Source organism: Anomaloglossus baeobatrachus, chromosome 7 (genome assembly GCF_048569485.1).
Source record: "Anomaloglossus baeobatrachus isolate aAnoBae1 chromosome 7, aAnoBae1.hap1, whole genome shotgun sequence".
Taxonomy (NCBI): Eukaryota; Metazoa; Chordata; class Amphibia; order Anura; family Aromobatidae; genus Anomaloglossus; species Anomaloglossus baeobatrachus.
The window spans coordinates 144250769-144268014 of record NC_134359.1 but is presented as its reverse complement, the minus strand read 5'-3'; the positions used below and the strand labels follow the sequence as shown (position 1 = coordinate 144268014).

Below are 17246 nucleotides of genomic sequence, written 5' to 3'. Positions count from 1 at the left end.
TGACGTAGCAGCGACCTTGTAAGTCGCTGTTATGATCGCTGCTTAGCTGTCAAACACAGCAAAAGCAGCGATCATAACGTCGCTGTGCTACATGTGCAGAGAGCAGGGAGCCGCGCTTAGCGCTGGCTCCTTGCTCTCCTAGGTACAGTACACATCGGGTTAATTAACCCGATGTGTGCTGCAGCTACATGTCACAGTGCAGAGAGCAGGGAGCCGCGCTTAGCGCTGGCTCCTTGCTCTCCTAGGTACAGTACACATCGGGTTAATTAACTCGATGTGTGCTGCAGCTACATGTCACAGTGCAGAGAGCAGGGAGCCGCGCGCACTGCTTAGTGCTGGCTCCTTGCTCTCCTTGCTACAGTACACATCGGGTTAATTACCCGATGTGTACTGCAGCTACATGTGCACAGAGCAGGAGCCGGCACTGGCAGCAAGAGCGGAGGCTGGTAACGAAGGTAAATATCGGGTAACCAGGGAAAGGTCTTCCCTTGGTTACCCGATGTTTACGCTGGTTACAGCTTACCGCAGCTGCCAGACGCCGGCTCCTGCTCCCTGCTCGCTTCATTTCGTCACTCTCTCGCTGTCACACACAGCGATGTGTGTGTCACAGCGGGAGAATGATGACCAAAAAATGAAGCTGGACATTCAGCGACGACCGGCGACCTCACAGCAGGGGCCAGGTCGTTGCTGGATGTCACACACAGCGACAGCGACGGGACGTCGCTGCAACGTCACAGAAAATGGTGACGTAGCAGCGACGTCGTTGTCGTTGTCGCTGTGTGTGACACCAGCTTTAGTAATACAATGGGAAGTTCGCATAATTGAGTTATCTGGGTGTCTTGGCTTCAGTGGCCAAAACAATTACATGAGTCAACAAAAACCTCAATACTAAACTCCCAAGAGTCTTGTAAAACAATGAGGCATTCTCCCCATCTATAAACAAACTGTCTTCATGTCTGGCTGAATGTTAAAGAAAGTTATCCCATGCGAGGCACTCAGAGACCATGTCGTCACACAGTCACTACCGCACTCACCTTCACACAGATCCCGGCACTACTGCACCCATCATCACCGCATGTGCAGGCACTACCGCCCCCATCATCTCCGCAGACACCGGCAATACTGCACCCATCATCACCGCACATGCAAGCACTACTGCACCCATCATCACCGCGCACACACACAGGCATTACCTCAGTGACGTTCCCACTGACAGCGCGACTCCCATACGTTTCTGCGTGGAGCTCACAGAAGCGGCGGTGTTCTACTGCCACTCCTGTCAGCTTTATGTAGCCGAGCTGGATGCATTGCGGGACCTTGTGTGGATTACGCTGGACCTGGAGGGGTATTTGGGGATTTTAATAAAGTGGTGAAATAAGGTGTTCTTTTGTCTTTTATTTCAAATAAAGTATTTTTTAGGGTGTATGTGTTTATTTACTTTCACTTACAGGTTAATCATGGAATGTATCTCAGACGCCTGCCATGATTAACCTAGCACTTAGTGGCAGCTATAGGCTGCTGCCATTAACTCCTTATTACCCCGATTGCTTCCGCACCAGGGCAATTCTGGATGAGTTGGGTAGAGTCCCGGGACTGTCGCATCTAATGGATGCGGCAATTCTGGGCGGCTTCTGACTGATATGTTTAGGCTGGGGGGCTCCCCATAATGTTGGGCTCCCCATAACGTTGGGTTCCCCATCCTGAGACTACCAGCCTTCAGCCGTGTGGCTTTATCTTGGCTGGTATCAAAATTGGGGGGGGGAACCGCACATCGTTTTTTTTAAATTATTTATTGTACTGCACAATATAGACCCGCCCACCAGCGGCTGTGATTGGTTGCAGTGAGGCAGCTGTCACGCAGCGTGGGGGCGTGTCTTAGTGCAACCAATCATAGGCACCGGTGGGCGGGCAAAGCAGTGAATATGAGATGGAATAATGAGCAGCGGGCATTTTCAAAAGCAGCAAAAGCTGCCAGAGGAGTGTGACAGCTGTGCAGCGTCGCGCCTGTGATCGGTGAGTATGAGAGAGGGGGCGAGAGGGGGGGGGAGGGGGAGGAGAGAGACCAGGAGTGATTTTAAGTGATTGCTGGACATGCTGAGCATGCGCAGTAGAATGTGATGGAATCAGTTAGCGAATTACGCCGCTTAGTGCATTGCGACGGAATCCGCCCCCATAGACAATCATGAGACACCTTGGCGGAGTCTAAAGGAATCCGTCAAAGTGCGTTATTTTAACGACCCAAAAAAAAAAAAAAAAAAAGCTACATGCAGCGTTCCCTCTGTCCGACGCTGTGTCAAAATAATGACGCAGCGTCGTCCAGTGGATGCAACACAAACACTTGCGTTACGGTGCGTCGTCAATACAAGTCTATGGAGAATAGTGCAGTGCGTTAACGGACTGCGCTATTCTCCATAGCGGTGGATTGCGCTGATCGCAAGTGTGAAAGCAGCCTAACAAGGGCATGGTGCTGTGATGCCTGCATGGAACCATCATCTCAGAATGGCTTTTATGGATAGGTAGAGGAAAGTTGCTCTCTAAGCAGGATCCTGAGAACCCCAAAACCCTGTAATCTCTATACAGGTATTTGTAATTACTACAGGGCCTCGGAGATAGCTACCTGTGGAACGCCGTGTCCAAAAAGAGTAGTCAACAGGCAGGGTCAAACCAGGAGATACAGAAAAAGGACAAAATTGGCAGACAAGGGTGTAGTTATGAAATCAGGCAGAGGTCAAAAACCGGAGATGGCAGCAAGGTACAAAAACGGCAGGCATTAGAGTAGTCAGTGAGCAGGCAGGGGTCAAAACACAGGGATCAACAGTCAGAACAGAGCAGGAACCAGAGACAAGCAGGAATAAAAAACTATATCTCACAGTGACCAGCAGACAGGAGGGGGGGGGGACGACTAGAAGGGTGTGGTGTCTTCCCATTGGCTGTAGCTGAATGGTGGTAACTTCAGCTGGAAGACACATGCCATCTACAGTCAGCTAGTAGTACTGCAGGTCCCAGGGAAATCCAGCTTAGTGGATGAGCAGAGCCTGCACCCATCAGAGTCACTGGCACTGACTCCTCCTCTATCTCCAGCACAGTCCACAGTGGGAATACAGCAGCACCTGGTGACCTAAGCAGAAGTTGCAGGAGCGGACTACGGTGATGATGTGACAGGGGCATGCTGGGATACTCAAAAGAAGTGTCATCAGGTGGCAGAAGCTGCAGTCACTGCTGCAGCCTCTGCCCCTCCCTGAATTGAAGCATCAGTGAAGCTTGTTTTAGGGGTTGAGTTGTTCTCCGTGCACTGTGAAATGTGAATAATTACAGCGTGCACTCTGCTGCCGACACAGATCAACAATAATGAGCCAGTACCAGTGTTAAAATACCTGCTGTGCGGAGACCAGTGACATCATGTGGTGTTGTGAATGTAGTTTGTGTGGGTGCTCTTTTGAAGCTCCTTCTGGTGGCCAGGAATGTTAGTGGAGCTGAATCTGAGCCTGTGACTCACACAGGTGTCAGCATTAATTGGGAATTAGGGAAGTCCTAGTGCAGACAAGGCTGGTCTATATAGGAGGGCACTTTTTGCATTGCTGGCGCCGGTTGTAATTGTATATTCCTCAGTCTGTTCCTGGCTTGGAGTTTTGTCCTTCCCTGTTTCCCTGAGCAAGACTTCTGCAGATAAGTTTTAATTTTTTTCCTTGCTTCCTGGTTTACACCTTAGGGTGGTTGTTTTTCCTTGTTTTGTATCTGTTTTCTTGCAGGTGAAGTTTGGTTTCTCTTGTGTTGTGGGAATGGGGGCTCTTATTTTGCTCTCTTGCTGGAAAAGGGATTTTCTCCCTGTCTAATTTGATTATTTGCTCTTCTGTATTTAGTGTTCTTTTTGAATATTTTGTTCTCCCATTATTTACAGGAGTACCTGATATAGTGAGAGTGAGGTTGTTCGACCTCCAGGGCCATTTTTACTATCAGGAGTTTGGTATTTTTCTACAGGGATCTTGTACTGACCACAATCAATTTCCTTTCCTTTGCTTTGTATCAAGTTAGTTGGGCCTCACCTTTGCTAAATCTATTTTTCCTATCTGTGTATTCTGTTTTTCTACATCACCGTAATCTTTGTATGTGGGGGGGGGGGGCTGTCTACTCCTTTGGGGACTAGGCAAGGTAGATTTCCTCATTTCATTTCTGTGAGGTGTAGCTAGTTTCTGAGGCTGTGACGAGGCATCTAGGTTTTTAGGAACGCTCCACGGCTACTTCTAGTGTGGTCTGATAGTTAGGGGATTGCGGTCAGCGCAGGTTCCAACTACTCCTGTTTGTTTGGTGTTTTTTTCACTAATGGGAGTTTTTTGTACTCTTCCACGGTTACCGGATCATAACAACGTGGTCACTGTAGTCCGGATATTCTGACAATGCTCTGATGCCAGCTCATTACTGCTGATCTGAGCTGGCATCAGAGTGTGTGCTGTCATTGTGCACATTGGGTAGTGCACATAATGCATGAACTAGCCCAGCCTCTGAAATGAGCGTTACTGATGACTCTCCATTTCAGGGAGGAGTAAGAGGCTGTGGCAGTGTGACTGCAGCCTTGGCCCCCTGATGACGTCTTGTTTGAGTATGCCAGCATGCAACATGCACTGGGATTCTCAAATGAAGCATCATAAAAAGGAAACGGGGGGGGGGAAGAGAATAGTAATTAGATGGTGTAGTTAGAGAATTACTAATGCAAGTATATTAAAAAATAGTTTACATTTAGGCACTAAATAATGAAAATTACTTTGCCTTCAGAGTAAACCTTTAAGTTATTCTTTAAATCTTTACTAGTGCTGCTACAGGCAACTAATAAGTACTGTAGTTCCTGTATGGCCTATAGTTTGATGATGGCTGGTAACAACAACAGCAACTCTAATCATCTTCTTACCATTGATAAGGAATACAAGTTTATATGCTAAGGGCTAACCCGACATTAAAAGTGATCGCTGTACTAACCTTGGTGATTTAGTAATTTACTGATGGTGGTTCTGAGGCTGTATTTCTGTTCTGACAATTGTTCTGGTAATACATTCATATACTGATGATTGTGCTGTTCATCTAAGCATGTGGTTCTGGTGATGTATTCATATACTGATTGTTGAACTTGTGATGTAGTTCCTGTATGTACTGATAGATTTGGTACAGTTCTCGTATACTAAATTGTGGTGAATTTTCAATGTAGATGTACATGACCTCACTGCTTCACTATCGTGCGGAGCTGCCGCCCGACCACCGAGCGGAGCTGCCGCCCGACCACCGAGCGGAGCTGCCGCCCGACCAATCTACACCCCACTTACTGTCTCCTCCCCAAAATCCTATAGATTTTAAGCCCGCAAGGGTAGGGCCCTCTTCCCTCTGCAGTAGTCTGTCTACTGTAACTTGTGTATGTAACCCCTTCTCATGTACAGCACCATGGAATTAATGGTGCTCTATAAATAAATAATAATGTAGATGTTGTAATCTTTAATTTATTAGACATTATACTTAATTATTAGATGTTCATTGTGCCCGGCTGATAATACAGCCATCTTAATTATGCCATATTTCTCAGCTGAACAAGTGTTTAGCTATTGCATATAACACACACACACACACACACACACACACCTACACACCTAGCTGTTATCTTGCCAGAATCTCCCTTAGGCTGGGGTCACTGCAGTGTATAGCACCTTATGCAAGAGCATAAGTATAAGTATTTGTATTAAATTAACTAGTGAATAGCTTACAAGTGGAATTTTAGGGGCATTGCAGCTATAAGTCCCCTTACCTGGCAGCCAGACTGGCTTGCAAAGTCTCCTTAAGGAGAATAGTGTTCCCCCGTGGTCCCCACATAGCTTTCTCATGAGCCAGATCAGACACCCCCATACTTTGCACTGACGAGGGGCAAGCACCCCGAAACACCGTGTCTGCAAATTGGGATTCTGATCTGGCTTATATATCCTGAGTCATATTGCAAAGGATTGTCAAAAATCCACTTGTGACTTTTAGGATCGCTACTTCCAATAGGTGGCGCTGTGCTAGAGTTTGTCTCCTTTACTGGAGAGACAATTTGAATATTTCCCAGAGGGGCATTGCAGCTATAAGTCCCCTTACCTGGCAGCCAGACTGGCTTGCAAAGTCTCCTTAAGGAGAATAGTGTTCCCCCGTGGAATTTTAGGGGCATTGCAGCTATAAGTCCCCTTACCTGGCAGCCAGACTGGCTTGCAAAGTCTCCTTAAGGAGAATAGTGTTCCCCCGTGGTCCCCACATAGCTTTCTCATGAGCCAGATCAGACACCCCCATACTTTGCACTGACGAGGGGCAAGCACCCCGAAACACCGTGTCTGCAAATTGGGATTCTGATCTGGCTTATATATCCTGAGTCATATTGCAAAGGATTGTCAAAAATCCACTTGTGACTTTTAGGATCGCTACTTCCAATAGGTGGCGCTGTGCTAGAGTTTGTCTCCTTTACTGGAGAGACAATTTGAATATTTCCCAGAGGGGCATTGCAGCTATAAGTCCCCTTACCTGGCAGCCAGACTGGCTTGCAAAGTCTCCTTAAGGAGAATAGTGTTCCCCCGTGGAATTTTAGGGGCATTGCAGCTATAAGTCCCCTTACCTGGCAGCCAGACTGGCTTGCAAAGTCTCCTTAAGGAGAATAGTGTTCCCCCGTGGTCCCCACATAGCTTTCTCATGAGCCAGATCAGACACCCCCATACTTTGCACTGACGAGGGGCAAGCACCCCGAAACACCGTGTCTGCAAATTGGGATTCTGATCTGGCTTATATATCCTGAGTCATATTGCAAAGGATTGTCAAAAATCCACTTGTGACTTTTAGGATCGCTACTTCCAATAGGTGGCGCTGTGCTAGAGTTTGTCTCCTTTACTGGAGAGACAATTTGAATATTTCCCAGAGGGGCATTGCAGCTATAAGTCCCCTTACCTGGCAGCCAGACTGGCTTGCAAAGTCTCCTTAAGGAGAATAGTGTTCCCCCGTGGAATTTTAGGGGCATTGCAGCTATAAGTCCCCTTACCTGGCAGCCAGACTGGCTTGCAAAGTCTCCTTAAGGAGAATAGTGTTCCCCCGTGGTCCCCACATAGCTTTCTCATGAGCCAGATCAGACACCCCCATACTTTGCACTGACGAGGGGCAAGCACCCCGAAACACCGTGTCTGCAAATTGGGATTCTGATCTGGCTTATATATCCTGAGTCATATTGCAAAGGATTGTCAAAAATCCACTTGTGACTTTTAGGATCGCTACTTCCAATAGGTGGCGCTGTGCTAGAGTTTGTCTCCTTTACTGGAGAGACAATTTGAATATTTCCCAGAGGGGCATTGCAGCTATAAGTCCCCTTACCTGGCAGCCAGACTGGCTTGCAAAGTCTCCTTAAGGAGAATAGTGTTCCCCCGTGGAATTTTAGGGGCATTGCAGCTATAAGTCCCCTTACCTGGCAGCCAGACTGGCTTGCAAAGTCTCCTTAAGGAGAATAGTGTTCCCCCGTGGTCCCCACATAGCTTTCTCATGAGCCAGATCAGACACCCCCATACTTTGCACTGACGAGGGGCAAGCACCCCGAAACACCGTGTCTGCAAATTGGGATTCTGATCTGGCTTATATATCCTGAGTCATATTGCAAAGGATTGTCAAAAATCCACTTGTGACTTTTAGGATCGCTACTTCCAATAGGTGGCGCTGTGCTAGAGTTTGTCTCCTTTACTGGAGAGACAATTTGAATATTTCCCAGAGGGGCATTGCAGCTATAAGTCCCCTTACCTGGCAGCCAGACTGGCTTGCAAAGTCTCCTTAAGGAGAATAGTGTTCCCCCGTGGAATTTTAGGGGCATTGCAGCTATAAGTCCCCTTACCTGGCAGCCAGACTGGCTTGCAAAGTCTCCTTAAGGAGAATAGTGTTCCCCCGTGGTCCCCACATAGCTTTCTCATGAGCCAGATCAGACACCCCCATACTTTGCACTGACGAGGGGCAAGCACCCCGAAACACCGTGTCTGCAAATTGGGATTCTGATCTGGCTTATATATCCTGAGTCATATTGCAAAGGATTGTCAAAAATCCACTTGTGACTTTTAGGATCGCTACTTCCAATAGGTGGCGCTGTGCTAGAGTTTGTCTCCTTTACTGGAGAGACAATTTGAATATTTCCCAGAGGGGCATTGCAGCTATAAGTCCCCTTACCTGGCAGCCAGACTGGCTTGCAAAGTCTCCTTAAGGAGAATAGTGTTCCCCCGTGGAATTTTAGGGGCATTGCAGCTATAAGTCCCCTTACCTGGCAGCCAGACTGGCTTGCAAAGTCTCCTTAAGGAGAATAGTGTTCCCCCGTGGTCCCCACATAGCTTTCTCATGAGCCAGATCAGACACCCCCATACTTTGCACTGACGAGGGGCAAGCACCCCGAAACACCGTGTCTGCAAATTGGGATTCTGATCTGGCTTATATATCCTGAGTCATATTGCAAAGGATTGTCAAAAATCCACTTGTGACTTTTAGGATCGCTACTTCCAATAGGTGGCGCTGTGCTAGAGTTTGTCTCCTTTACTGGAGAGACAATTTGAATATTTCCCAGAGGGGCATTGCAGCTATAAGTCCCCTTACCTGGCAGCCAGACTGGCTTGCAAAGTCTCCTTAAGGAGAATAGTGTTCCCCCGTGGAATTTTAGGGGCATTGCAGCTATAAGTCCCCTTACCTGGCAGCCAGACTGGCTTGCAAAGTCTCCTTAAGGAGAATAGTGTTCCCCCGTGGTCCCCACATAGCTTTCTCATGAGCCAGATCAGACACCCCCATACTTTGCACTGACGAGGGGCAAGCACCCCGAAACACCGTGTCTGCAAATTGGGATTCTGATCTGGCTTATATATCCTGAGTCATATTGCAAAGGATTGTCAAAAATCCACTTGTGACTTTTAGGATCGCTACTTCCAATAGGTGGCGCTGTGCTAGAGTTTGTCTCCTTTACTGGAGAGACAATTTGAATATTTCCCAGAGGGGCATTGCAGCTATAAGTCCCCTTACCTGGCAGCCAGACTGGCTTGCAAAGTCTCCTTAAGGAGAATAGTGTTCCCCCGTGGAATTTTAGGGGCATTGCAGCTATAAGTCCCCTTACCTGGCAGCCAGACTGGCTTGCAAAGTCTCCTTAAGGAGAATAGTGTTCCCCCGTGGTCCCCACATAGCTTTCTCATGAGCCAGATCAGACACCCCCATACTTTGCACTGACGAGGGGCAAGCACCCCGAAACACCGTGTCTGCAAATTGGGATTCTGATCTGGCTTATATATCCTGAGTCATATTGCAAAGGATTGTCAAAAATCCACTTGTGACTTTTAGGATCGCTACTTCCAATAGGTGGCGCTGTGCTAGAGTTTGTCTCCTTTACTGGAGAGACAATTTGAATATTTCCCAGAGGGGCATTGCAGCTATAAGTCCCCTTACCTGGCAGCCAGACTGGCTTGCAAAGTCTCCTTAAGGAGAATAGTGTTCCCCCGTGGAATTTTAGGGGCATTGCAGCTATAAGTCCCCTTACCTGGCAGCCAGACTGGCTTGCAAAGTCTCCTTAAGGAGAATAGTGTTCCCCCGTGGTCCCCACATAGCTTTCTCATGAGCCAGATCAGACACCCCCATACTTTGCACTGACGAGGGGCAAGCACCCCGAAACACCGTGTCTGCAAATTGGGATTCTGATCTGGCTTATATATCCTGAGTCATATTGCAAAGGATTGTCAAAAATCCACTTGTGACTTTTAGGATCGCTACTTCCAATAGGTGGCGCTGTGCTAGAGTTTGTCTCCTTTACTGGAGAGACAATTTGAATATTTCCCAGAGGGGCATTGCAGCTATAAGTCCCCTTACCTGGCAGCCAGACTGGCTTGCAAAGTCTCCTTAAGGAGAATAGTGTTCCCCCGTGGAATTTTAGGGGCATTGCAGCTATAAGTCCCCTTACCTGGCAGCCAGACTGGCTTGCAAAGTCTCCTTAAGGAGAATAGTGTTCCCCCGTGGTCCCCACATAGCTTTCTCATGAGCCAGATCAGACACCCCCATACTTTGCACTGACGAGGGGCAAGCACCCCGAAACACCGTGTCTGCAAATTGGGATTCTGATCTGGCTTATATATCCTGAGTCATATTGCAAAGGATTGTCAAAAATCCACTTGTGACTTTTAGGATCGCTACTTCCAATAGGTGGCGCTGTGCTAGAGTTTGTCTCCTTTACTGGAGAGACAATTTGAATATTTCCCAGAGGGGCATTGCAGCTATAAGTCCCCTTACCTGGCAGCCAGACTGGCTTGCAAAGTCTCCTTAAGGAGAATAGTGTTCCCCCGTGGAATTTTAGGGGCATTGCAGCTATAAGTCCCCTTACCTGGCAGCCAGACTGGCTTGCAAAGTCTCCTTAAGGAGAATAGTGTTCCCCCGTGGTCCCCACATAGCTTTCTCATGAGCCAGATCAGACACCCCCATACTTTGCACTGACGAGGGGCAAGCACCCCGAAACACCGTGTCTGCAAATTGGGATTCTGATCTGGCTTATATATCCTGAGTCATATTGCAAAGGATTGTCAAAAATCCACTTGTGACTTTTAGGATCGCTACTTCCAATAGGTGGCGCTGTGCTAGAGTTTGTCTCCTTTACTGGAGAGACAATTTGAATATTTCCCAGAGGGGCATTGCAGCTATAAGTCCCCTTACCTGGCAGCCAGACTGGCTTGCAAAGTCTCCTTAAGGAGAATAGTGTTCCCCCGTGGAATTTTAGGGGCATTGCAGCTATAAGTCCCCTTACCTGGCAGCCAGACTGGCTTGCAAAGTCTCCTTAAGGAGAATAGTGTTCCCCCGTGGTCCCCACATAGCTTTCTCATGAGCCAGATCAGACACCCCCATACTTTGCACTGACGAGGGGCAAGCACCCCGAAACACCGTGTCTGCAAATTGGGATTCTGATCTGGCTTATATATCCTGAGTCATATTGCAAAGGATTGTCAAAAATCCACTTGTGACTTTTAGGATCGCTACTTCCAATAGGTGGCGCTGTGCTAGAGTTTGTCTCCTTTACTGGAGAGACAATTAGCTTACAAGTGGCAGTCACCTGAGGAATGGTCGAGTCATTCATTCAACCACTTCACATTTTTGGAAACTTGAAACAGTTAAAAGAAGCTCAAAAGACTGAACATATGATCACCAAGTCATTTTTACACTAGAGGGCATATATACTGTACATTCTTTTTACAATATATTTAGCACTTTTTCAAGCAGGTAACGGAGCAGATCCATCTGAAATAGGATGTGGTGTGCACATACCCTTAGTCTGACTTAACAGTAGAGGGAGTTACTGCTTAAAGTGCCTAGGGTAGCATGAATGCCAAATACGGCCCTTGACTCATGTTTTATTTATAGTATGACTAGTAATACTATGACTTAGGATTTATGCCAGAAACAGTGTTTGCAAACTGAGGTTCTGATCTGGCATAAATCCTAGGTCATATAACAAGGCTCATTAACCCCTTAACGACCTTTGACGTACTGAGTACGTCATGGTGACATGGTGCTAAACGACCCATGACGTACTCAGTACGTCATGGCGAAATCGCGGTCCCGGAGCCCCGGGGAGTGAAATTTGTTTAATTAAATGGTAGATTCGGGAAGGAGGGGACCTCTGCCTGACCTCAGGAGGGGTGGTGCCTCCTCCCCGAACCTACAGAGGCTGTGATTGGCTGACGAATGCCGCTCGGCCAATTACAGCCACTGTAATGTTCCAGCCATTGAAAATGGCTGGAACATTGAAATCCAGCCCTGATCAGTGCTGCTGTAGCACTGGCCATTGGCTGGAGCTGGGTGATCGATGCTTCACCCGCCCCCAGCTCTGATTGGAGAGACCGGTCTTGTGACCGCTCTCTTCAATCAATGTGGATCTGCGGCCTGTGACCGTCCCTGGAAGCCAAGGAGAGCGGTAAGTTGCTGTCCCCGCCGCCCGCCCCTGTCCCCGATCGCCCCGCCGCTGCTCCCGATCCACCGCTGTCCCCGCCTCTGTCTCCGATCGCCCCGCCGCTGCTCCCGATCCACCGCTGTCCCCGGCGCCATGCTCCCGCTCCACCGCTGTCCCCGCCGCTGCTCCCGATGCACCGCTGTCCCCGCCGCTGTCTCCGATCGCCCCGCCGCTGCTCCCGCTCCAACGCTGTCCCCGCTGCTGCTCCCGATGCACCGCTGTCCCCGCCGCTGCTCCCGATGCACCGCTGTCCCCGCCGCTGTCTCCGATCGCCCCGCCGCTGCTCCCGCTCCACCGCTGTCCCCGCCGCTGCTCCCGATGCACCGCTGTCCCCGCCGCTGTCTCCGATCACCCCGCCGCTGCTCCCGATCCACCGCTGTCCCCGGCGCCACGCTCCTGATCCACCGCTGTCCCCGGCGCCACGCTCCTGATCCACCGCTGTCCCCGGCGCCATGCTCCCGCTTCACCGCTGTCCCCGCCGCTGTCTCCGATCGCCCCGCCGCTGCTCCCGCTTCACCGCTGTCCCTGCCGCTGCTCCCGATGCACCGCTGTCCCCGCCGCTGTCTCCAATCGCCCCGCCGCTGCTCCCGCTTCACCGCTGTCCCCGCCGCTGCTCCCGATGCACCGCTGTCCCCGCCGCTGTCTCCAATCGCCCCGCCGCTGCTCCCGCTTCACCGCTGTCCCCGCCGCTGCTCCCAATGCACCGCTGTCTCCGCCGCTTTCTCCGATCGCCCCGCCGCTGCTCCCGATCCACCGCTGTCCCCGGCGCCATGCTCCCAATCCACCGCTGTCTCCGCCGCCGCTCCCGATCCACCGCTGTCCCCGGCGCCATGCTCCCGCTCCACCGCTGTCCCCGCCGCCGCTCCCGATCCCCCGCTGTCCCCGCCGCCATGCTCGCCACTGTCCCCGCCGCCGTCGCACCCACCTTTATCAACCGCTGCTGCCCCCGAATTGGCCCCCACTGTTCCCGATCGGCGGCGGCCGCCGCCTCCTTCATCGGCTGCCCCTTCTCCATCGCCACACCTCCTATCCCTCCATGTGCTGCAAGCCACCCTCCTTCCACGTGGGGGGGAGGGTGGCTTGCAGCACATGTGGGGGGAGGGTGGCTGGCTTGCAGCACATGTGGGGGGAGGGTGGCTGGCTTGCAGCACATGTGGGGGGAGGGTGGCTGGCTTTGACACTGGTCAAAATTGCAAAAAATGGCCGGGTCTTTAAGGTGAAAACAGGCTGGGGGCTGAAGGGGTTAAAGGGTCACTTGATTTTCATCTCCTTCCTCCCTGTAGAGACAATTTGCATGTTTCCCAGAGGAGCATTGCAGCTATAAAGCCTGCTTACCACCTTTCAATTCTGCATAAGATATCGTATGCGATGTGACACACCCCTATCATATGTGCAACACGCTCAATTTGTTGACCGTATCGCACAAATGATTAATTGCTGTCACACGTACTTACCCTTCCATACGACCTCGATATGGGCGGCGAACATCCACTTCCTGGAGTGGGAGGGACGTTCGGCGTCACAGCAACGTCACACAGCAGCTGACCAATAGAAGTGGAGGGGCGGAGATGAGCGAGACGTAAACATCCCACCCACCCCCTTCATTCCGCATTGCTGGCGGGAGCCGCGCGACGCAGGTAAGCTGCAGTTAATCGTTCCCGGGGCGTCACACACTGCAATGTGTGCTACCTCGGGAACATTGAACAACCAAACGTTCAATTTTTAGTAATTGGACGACGTGCATGCGATCAACGTTTTAACGTTCAATCGCAATTGCACGGAGGTTTCACATGCTACAATGTAACTAACAATGCCGGATGTGTGTCACTTACGACTTGACCCCGCCGACACATCGTTGGATAAATTGTAGCGTGTAAAGCCCGCTTAAGTCTCCTCACTGGCATGCTAGATTTGTTTGTCGGTCTCTGCAAGGATAAAAGTTTCCCCCTTAGACCAGGTTATTTTTACCACACAAAGAACTACAGTATAAGGGGTAATTTGAAAAATTGGATCCCATAATTTGTTATGGAATTTACCCCGGAATAAGGTGATATGTGGTCAAAAACTAATGTTAGGGCACATTATAACATTATAAGGCAAGAAATTCCACTTTTTAAACCTGACAGTGCACACCTGTGAAGTGAAAACTATTTCTGGTGACTACTTCTTGAAGCTCATCAAGAGAATGCCAAGAGTGTGCAAAGCAGTAATCAAAGCAAAAAGTGGCTACTTTGAAGAACTTAGAATATAAGACATATTTTCAGTTGTTTCACACTTTTTTGTTAAGTATTTCATTCCACACGTGTTAATTCATAGTTTTGATGCCTTCAATGTGAATCTATAAATTTCAGAGTCATAAAAAAATAAAGAAAACTCTTTGAATGAGAAGGTGTATCCAAACGTTTGGTCTGTACTGTATGTAACAATCCATAATTTTAAGATTAGGTGATATAAAGCTATGTGATAAAGTACTGTGACATCTGAGCAGTTAAGGTGAACTATGTTTTTATTTATTTAAGGGCTGCTTCTCACTTGCGAGTTTCTCGCAGTAGAGCAATGCGAGAAAAACTAGCATTGGAATCGGACACATGTTAGTCAATGATTCAGCTCTCATCTGCGATTTTTTTTCTCAGTCCAAATTGGACTGAGAAAGAAAAAAAAAAATCGCAGCATGCTTCTTTTTTGCGAGTTTCTCGCACCATTTGTCCCAATGATTTCCTATGGAAGGGGATTAAAAGTAGCATCACACACGCGCACCAGCGTTCACATTTGCGAGTGTGGCAGTAACTTCGCTCATTAAATATTCAACAGATGAATGTGACAGCACATTCCCATAGGTTAATTAAATGACACATGTGTAATAGCTTTTATATAATTAAGATGTTGCATGAAACTAGCATCGCACACGCGACACACACGCGAGCAAAAAGCATCGCACTTGCGTTGCACTCGCACCTAACGTGAACTAAAATCAGCCGAGTATTTTTCAGCCCAGTTGGACCGATTTTACTCGCATAGATGTGTTTCCAGCCTTAGGAGCATTAAAAGAGTTGTCAAACTTTTTGATAAGTCTGCTGTCACTCTGTTACTGCAGACTTCTGAATTGTCAAAGTGCATGCACTGCAAATTGTCAGGATTTTCTGGTGCTGACAGTGAGAATGGGAGGTCTTGAAACTGCAAATGATGAGATTTGCATTCATGCAGTGACATGCCGACTAGACATGAGCTGCTTCGCTCAATGAAAACAAATTAAGCAAGGTTGGACACGTCTAGTCAGAATGTGGCCGGAAATAAGCAAATTGCATACTTGTGCTCACATGACCATCCACTCTTGCCACTAGCAAGAGAGAATCCTAAAAGTGTGCAGTGCGCCCGGTGAAAAAAAATAAAAAATGCAGAAGTCTGCAGTCACCTAGAGTGATTGCAGGCTTTCATCTCAAACCTGGAGAATCCCTATAATTATAAAACTAAACACTGTAGCATGCCTAATACTAAAAACATGAAATGTACTCTCTGTCAGGATTCAGTTCTGTTTGCTGGTTCCAGCAGTTATCACATGGCCATCTCACTCATATGCGATTTTCATACTTACGGTCATGTGACAACTGGCTTTTCGTCCTACTGCTCTCAGTTTTTCTTCCGCCATGTGACTAAGGCGGGCTTTGCACGTTGCAACATCGGTAACAATGTGTTACCGATGCTGCAGCGATAGTCCCGCCCCCGTCGCACGTTCGATATATAGTGAAAGCTGCCGTAGCGATTATTATCGCTACGGCAGCTTTACACGCACATACCTGCCGTGCGACGTCCCTCTGGCCGGCGACCCGCCTCCTTCCTTAGGGGGCGGGTCGTGCGGCGTCACAGTGACGTCACACGGCAGGCGGCCAATTGAAGTGGAGGGGCGGAGATGAGCAGGATGTAAACATCCCGCCCACCTCCGTCCTTCTCATTGCAGCCGGGAGGCAGGTAAGGTGAAGTTCCTCGCTCCTGCGGCTTCACACACAGCGATGTGTGCTGCCGCAGGAGCGAGGAACTACATCGTACCTGTCGCTCCCCCGGCATTATGGAAATGTCGGAGGCTGCAGCGATGATACGATGACGACGATTTTGCGCTCGTTCATCGTATCATCTAGGATTTACACACTACGACATCGCAAGTGACGCTGGATGTGCGTCACTTTCGATTTGACCCCACCGACATCGCACCTGCGATGTCGTAGTGTGCAAAGCCCGCCTAAGTGTGAAAATTGCATATAATTGGTCATATGACAACTACCCAAACTGGGGGCGCCAAACTGAATTCTTGCCCTGGATGCCAGAAAACCTATATACATGTCTGAATTATGTAATGTTTTAAGTTCTAACTATTCCTTTGATCTCTTATAGGTTGGTCTCCCAGCAAAGTCTGGAGTTTCAGGAGGTATCCTCTTGGTAGTTCCTAATGTTATGGGCTTGATGTGCTGGTCTCCGCCATTGGATAAATTAGGAAACAGCGTTCGTGGGATTCAGTTTTGCCAGGTTTGTATGATATAGTAGGTGAAATAATGACATTATGCTTTTTTATAAACCAGAATTTTTTTTCGTCTATATAGCACCAACATACTCTACAGACATTTATATAATTCATATCAGTCTCTGTCTTCAATTGAGTAAGCACTAAAACAAACAATCAGAACAACATAGGACATTATTAATGCTCAATCATGTAAATATGTTCCCTTCTTAGTCATGTCAGTGAATAGTTAAGAACTTTTGATGAAAATTAGTTAAGCCAAAAAAAAATCTCTGCAAAGCTTTCAGATTACTTGGTTACATTCAATCAAGGACTGCGTGCACCTTAACATGGTCATCTGAAACCCTGATACAGAAACCAAAAGTCCTAAGAACTGGACCTGCTGTACTTCAAATTGCCATTTCTCTAGTTTAGCAAATAAATGGTTGACACATAGAACATGAAGAACCTCACATATAACATGAAGATGCTCCGCCTGAGCGTGAAAAGAAATCAATGTCAGGCAGGTAAATTACTGCAAATCTACCTACCAGAGAGCATAAAATGTAATTTATTAAATTTTGAAAGAAAGAATTAGTTATCCCGAATTACATCACCAAATTTTCAAAATGACCTTCAGGAGTATTGAATGCGGTCTTCCCTTTGTCACCATGATGAACGGGTATAAGGTTATTTGCCCCTCTCAAGTTAAGTTTGGAAAACCATTTAGCTCTAGATACTTGTATAAAATAGATATAAATGGCA

At 48.3% G+C, this 17246-nt stretch overlaps 1 protein-coding gene across 3 annotated transcripts in view; it reads left to right on the top strand.

Annotated features, from left to right (window-relative positions):
* LOC142245214 (glutaminase kidney isoform, mitochondrial-like) overlaps positions 1-17246 on the top strand; it is a 1837395-nt gene that overhangs the window by 1276671 nt on the left and 543478 nt on the right. For all 3 annotated transcript variants that reach the window (XM_075317734.1, XM_075317731.1, XM_075317733.1), the window contains one exon: positions 16376-16507. In XM_075317734.1, coding sequence (XP_075173849.1) covers positions 16376-16507 — 132 coding nt within the window. The remainder of the gene's footprint in view (positions 1-16375; positions 16508-17246) is intronic.